Source organism: Oreochromis niloticus, linkage group LG5 (assembly GCF_001858045.2).
Source record: "Oreochromis niloticus isolate F11D_XX linkage group LG5, O_niloticus_UMD_NMBU, whole genome shotgun sequence".
Taxonomy (NCBI): Eukaryota; Metazoa; Chordata; class Actinopteri; order Cichliformes; family Cichlidae; genus Oreochromis; species Oreochromis niloticus.
This window is the reverse complement of record NC_031970.2, coordinates 1,491,955-1,498,245: the sequence shown is the minus strand read 5'-3', so window position 1 is coordinate 1,498,245 and position 6,291 is coordinate 1,491,955. Positions and strand designations below refer to the sequence as shown.

General features: G+C 52.1%; 1 protein-coding gene across 5 annotated transcripts in view; it reads right to left on the bottom strand.

Annotated features, from left to right (window-relative positions):
* rnf123 (ring finger protein 123) overlaps nt 1–6,291 on the bottom strand; it is a 116,842-nt gene that overhangs the window by 75,669 nt on the left and 34,882 nt on the right. For all 5 annotated transcript variants that reach the window (XM_019356810.2, XM_005462574.3, XM_005462575.4 and 2 more), the window contains exon 37: nt 4,082–4,166. In XM_019356810.2, coding sequence (XP_019212355.1) covers nt 4,082–4,166 — 85 coding nt within the window. The remainder of the gene's footprint in view (nt 1–4,081; nt 4,167–6,291) is intronic.

Below are 6,291 nucleotides of genomic sequence, written 5' to 3'. Positions count from 1 at the left end.
ATAACAAGTTCACTTCATCTTCTTCATCATTACTGCTGCTGTTGGGGTCAAAGTCTTCCCCGTGGTATCGAGTTTGAAATGATGAGCCCCCCCCCCTCACAGTTAAGTCCTTGAGACCCCGTCACGCCCTCGCCCGGCCTCAAAGCTGACCCTGCAGCTCAGCCTGTTTTTACCGAGCAGCACAAATCTCTGCAGGCTGGAAAAAAGCAAAACCATCCCAGAGCGCGATGCAGGCCTCTCAGGCTCCACAGCTGCTAAGCTAATTAGCCTCGGTCTCAATCTAATCAGCAGAAGGCTGCGAGCTGCTGCTGATGCCTCTCAGCCAGAGCTAATGGACAACAATTAGCACCACTGATTTTCTGCAGGATGGAGCACGGAGGGGGGGCTGTTAATAGCTGTGATGTGAACACAGGGTGGGGGGAATGTGTGTGTGTGTGTGTGTGTGTGGGGGGGGGGCATGAACACATGGAGGTAGCGATGAGGCTCAGAGAGTCCACACAAGTCGAGCACGACCATATCACAGCAGCAGCACCGCCGTTATGAAGATCCACTCTGTGTGTGTGTGTGTGTGTGTGTGTGTGTGTGTGTGTGTGTGTGTGTGTAGGTGTGTGTGTAGGTGTGTAGGTGTGTGTGTAGGTGTGTAGGTGTGTAGGTGTGTGTGTAGGTGTGTGTGTGTGTAGGTAGGTGTGTGTGTGTGTGTGTTGGGGGGGGGGGTTAGGGTTAACCCTCCAGCAGAACCAGGCCCCCAAGAGGGAGCCAATGAGGAGAAGCCAGCATGGTGGAATCACGCTCTCTCCTTGCAGTCCGAGCTCTCGCTGCAAACATCTCCAGATGTCTACCATGTAACAAAACATGTCACCGCACTCTGCACCTCTGGGCGGCCTGTTCTGGGCCTGGGGCCGCATGTTTGACACCCATCTTTACTGGGACTAGGATCCTGCTCGAGTGCACACAGCCACCATTAGAGTGCGGACGCCGTAATGGGAGAAGTGAGGTGAAGGAGAAGCCTTAATGGGCTCAGGGCCCGAGTGATGATGGAGCAGAAGCACAGCCGCTTCAGCAGCTGAAGCCTTCTATGATGTAACGAGTCAGTGATTGGCACCGGTGATGCCGACTCTCCCAGCTCCACTCAGAGCATCGCTGAAAACGCGTCTAATGCGTCTTTATCAACTCCTCCATCAGTGACTTCACCTGTTTAACAGCCTCGGCTGTTTCTTCCTGCTCTGACGTCCAAAAGCACCACATCATTTTACACATCATCTGATACCGATACCAACGCTTGTATCAGATCGATATTTGATTCTGTCCTCTGACCTGTGTTAAATCATTCTTAATGAACAAATATCCGTCAAACATGCTGAGAAACATGTGTGAACCTTTCTGTGGTTTATTTACAGCCTGCAGCACATTAGAGACAGGCACGTTTACATCCAGCTCTTCAAAATAAAAGCTGAGAGGTGTTTTATTGTGGAAAGTCAAAGTCAGTGAAATGTGTTCAGAAGTTGATGGTTCATGTCATAAATCAGGACACACTGCTCACACACCTGTGACGACATTGATACTGTTGGTATCTGGAGCCACCCTCCTCACAGACGGAGCAGGAGGAGGCGACATTAACCAGCTGAGTGACCACAGAACAGCGATGCCTGACCCGGCTTCCTGAGTCAGGATCGGACCGATCCAAATATCGGATCGATGTCTCCTTAATGAGAGCTCCTCTGCACCGCACTTCCTTTCAGATTTGCTCTTATTACATTTCATTCAGAGTGACGGGAGAGGGGGCGGGGCCTGATTCTTGGTAAAAACTAGTCCAGGCATTAAACAGGCCGAGGACACCCTGTGTTTCCCTCCACCTCGCCTGGCAGGAGCCGGCCCCGCCCCCCTGCAGACAACGCTAATGCCTTTATTCGTTTCTCAGAGTCCATTAACGGGCACTAAGCCTTCCTGCGGTCTCCCATCACTGCACGCTCCCAACACTCTGCAAACCTCATCCATCTCCAACCACTTATCAAAGTTACAGTCACGACTCCACCCGGAGACGCTCCGTCCGAGGAAGCTTACAGGAAGCGGTGTTCACGCCAACCTCGTCTCTGCTTTACCTTCTTCTAAAAACACACATGCAGACGGCTCTGCAGTACTTTGCCCTGAGCAGCGCCTGCAGGTACAGCGCGCCTGTCAGAGCGCTGAGCAGCAGCGTGTCATGAGCCTGAGAGCAGTAACTCAGGGCCAAACAGACACAAATAACTCAGCTCGCTGCGGCAGTGCCGCAAGGAAGGATATGGTTCCTGTTAAAAACACGGCGTTAACTTTGATGTGAAAACAGACACAAAGTTACATAAAGATGGGGGAGGGGGGGGTGACAGAAGGAGGGCAACGTGCAAATGAAGAAAGAAGACAACAGGAAGTAAGTTCACGCCCACACGTGCCGACGGCTCGGCTGATTCGAGCTTGACGAGCGTCTGAGCGGCACTTCAAACGAGTCTGACCTGGATTCATTCATCGGGCCTCAAAAACGCCAAAACTTCAAACATTCACACCTCCTCCGTCTCCCACAGCTGCCTGCCAGGCAAACAGGAAGTCCCGCCTTTCAGCGGCGTCTGCACGCTCAGCTCAGCGGTGAGCTTCTTGCCTGCAACCCGCCGCCGTCACTTTGACCTGCAGTTTTTTAGGAAAACGCTGACACATCAGAACAGACCCGATAACACGCCACAAACTCACCTCCAGCACCCGCCAATCAAAACCAAGCACACCGCCCAACACAAGCACACACAGTGATTGGACACTGTGCCGAGAGGCGGTGCCAGGTGCTAAGACGCTGCAGAGCGAGGAGCGTTTCCTGGATTCGCACTAAGCTTCTGATTTCAGCCGTGGCGTCACGGAGGCGTGCTGAGCGTAGGAGGTCATTTGGACGTGTCCCCTCTGCACACCTGAGCATCACACTTACTGGCTGCCTTGCCGCCTTCCTTGCCTCACGGTGAACTGTAAACAATTTTTATGGCGCCCTGCTCTGGTGTCCAAGCAGCAGACGGCGGGCAGGCAGGGTTAAACAAACAGAGCTGCGCGGTCACGCTCGGGTGGAGCTTCCTGAACAGCAGAGCAGACGTCTCTGCTGTTTGAACGGTCACGGCAGGTAAGCCCGACTCCATCCGTCCTCCATAAACAGCAGAGCGCACACTGCGGTCCCTGCTGCTCGCTGAAGCTCATTTTCACACGCCTCCGGGTGGTTATTTAAACTCCCGTCTAAACAAATCAGAACGCACCAACAAGCGACGATGACAACCTCACAGCTTTATGAGTTTGTTCCAAAATGAGCTCTGAGAAGCCGTTTACCTGCTCAAACACCTGAGAGGACCGACGCACCTGAGCCTTCATGAGCTAAACCTGAGGACGTCACGTGGACGTCACACCTGGATCACCAGCGCCCCCTCTGGCTGCTACAGGACACCACCGGCTATCTCTGATGACATCAGCAATCAGTCAGGAGACGATTGGGGACATTTAGCGATGGTAAATGGTAAATGGCCTGTATTTGTATAGCGCTTTCCACTACATTCAGTCATCCACCCATTCACACACACATTCACACCTGCTGACGGCAAGCTACATTGTAGCCACAGCCGCCCTGGGGCGCACTGACAGAGGCGGGGCTGCCGGACACTGGCACCACCGGGCCCTCTGACCACCACCAGCAGGCAACGGGTGAAGTGTGTTGCCCAAGGACACAACGACCGAGACTGTCTGAGTCGGGGCTCGAACCGGCAACCTTCCGATTACAAGACGAACTGCCAACTCTTGAGCCACGATCGCCCCCGATCACTATTATCGATCACTGACTGTGACCCTGAGCCACGTATGGATTAGTTAGCAGTTCAGAGGTCATCGAGCTCACATTAGAACACCGTCAGCAGTGTTTCACACACAGGATCCAACACCAAGCAGTTACTCATAGACAGGGCTCTTAATTTGAAAATTCAGTGGTGCACACACACACAAACACACACACAGAAGCGGCCTGTGGCCCAAACCGAGCCCCCGGTCCAACCCCTAACCAGCAGAGCCAGAACCGGAAAGGAGGGCTTACCCCTGCCGGTCTCCGTCCACCAGGATCCGAACCAGGATGCCGGTAACAGCCACCAGGATGGGGTAGTGGTCCACGCTCTCCAGCCCTGCAGAAGGAACACAGAGAGTTCATCAGAGTTGCACGACTTCCCGCGAATTCGACCGGATGATGGACGCTGAGGGGGCGTGTCTCCCGGCTTATTGTTATTATCATAACCCTAATATCAGTGATCCTGGCCTGTGATGCGTTGAGCTCTCCTTTCACGGAGTGTGACATCACTAACACGCTGTTCTCACTAACACGCGCCATGTTTTTAGTTCTTGTTGTCTCTCATTCACTCTTTAAACCTCGTGCTGAAGGCTGCGTCTCCTCGCACGCCTGGTCAGACGGCTGAAGGTGTGTGTGTGTGTGTGTGTGTGTGTGTGTGTGTGTGTGTTCAGGCGGAGCTCTGGATCACACCTGTGTGCTACTTTCATGCACGCAGGTGTGATCAGGCCTGCAGGTGTTTGATGAAAAGATGGATCAGGTGAGTCACTGTCATCATATTTCAGAGCGTCTAAAGCAGAGACGGGCTGCTGATCAGTGTTACTTTGATCCTGCCGTCAGAGCTGGCCCACACACCTGATTGGACGCCTCAGCAAGGCGCGCCCACACCTGCAATTCTCTTTTGCTCTTGACGAAGGCGGTCGCACTTTTCTCCTCTCCTCCTCCTCCTCTCCCTTAGCTTCCCTGCTTAGCCTCTTGTGTCCTTGTCTAGTCTGGTGTTTTTTGTATTACTTTTCCCTGGAACACTCTCTCACAGTCTGTTCTCTAAAACCTAAAAGAGGAATTATGGATTTGATCAACTGGTCCCTGAATGCGATTGACACCCTTTTCTCAACGAGGAGTCTGGGCTTGGGTGAGCCTGACTGCTGAAGATATCTACCTATTCGGAACCATGATAACAGGGTTCTTGCTGATCGGAGCTGGCTTGGCCCTGGCTTATCGAAGAATTAAGAAAGCGGAACCGGCTGTTCAAACCCCCACAAGGCTGCCCGCTGGGATTGAAACGATGGGACGAGGCGTGAGTTTCTCAAAATGAGCTCATTGAGTGCAGCACGGATAAGATCTTGGAGAAGCTTACGGCTGCCGTGAATACTCAGAACAAGACCTCTGAGTGCAAACTGGATCACATCTTGGAGAAGCTCACTGCGGTCTGAGTTCTCAGAATCGGCTCTTTGAGCACAAGAATGACAACATCACGGAGCGTAAGGTTGATAACATCATGGAGAAGCTCACGGCTCTCCAACGGGAGATTGAGACCAGTGTCGGACTGTTAGAACAGCTTTGAAATTCATATAAGTTGTTCACAGTAAAGTTAAAACCACCATCACTTCATGCGGATACCACTTTGGCGCCAGCTGTGGTCTCAAGGCTGGAGCTGAACAACAACACCCTGATAACGACTGTGTTTAGACTGTTCTTCCCTTTCTATGCAAGGCCACCTGGGTTGGGTGGAAGACTGTTTACTTAGCCTGGCAGGGCGAAGGACACTGTCTCAGCTGAACTCTGGACACACACACACACACACACACACAGACAGACATATATACACATGCAGACATACACTCATCCCCCCTCCCCCCTCCAAACGCCTTCGACGCTTATTCCTCTCCGATGCTGACGGTGGATCATGGAGACCAGCGCATAGGCTGCAGGCCCGGATGTACTGTCTACATCGGCTGTCTCTCACCCTTTACCCACCCCTGTTGCTTGTCATGTGTTTCTTTGGTGTATTAAGAGTTTTGTGCAGAGGTGTTTTTTCCTGTTCTCAAACTGATCTCCCTGTTGGAGCTCAGTCTGGGGGGAGTTATTTTTTTTCTCCTTATCTTTCCTCATGTGGTGCATTTTCCATTGTTATACCCCTCTGACCTGTCTTCCTCATGTGATGTTTGTGTAACGTATGTATGGTCGGAGGGTAAGACGGCGCTGGCACGGCTGGCAGCCTTAACCCAATTTCCTTCGGGATGAATAAAGTACAATCAATCAATCAATCAATCAATCAATCAATCAATCAATCAATCCATTTATCCCAGAAATAACTTGGAAAGGTATCATTATCATTATTAGGTGGTAATAAGAAGGCAGCTTCAGTCGACTCCAACTACAAATTACAAATCATCAGCGACAGACGGACGACCTGTGCAGGTGTACCCCGCCTCCCACCCCCACAACACACACACACACACACA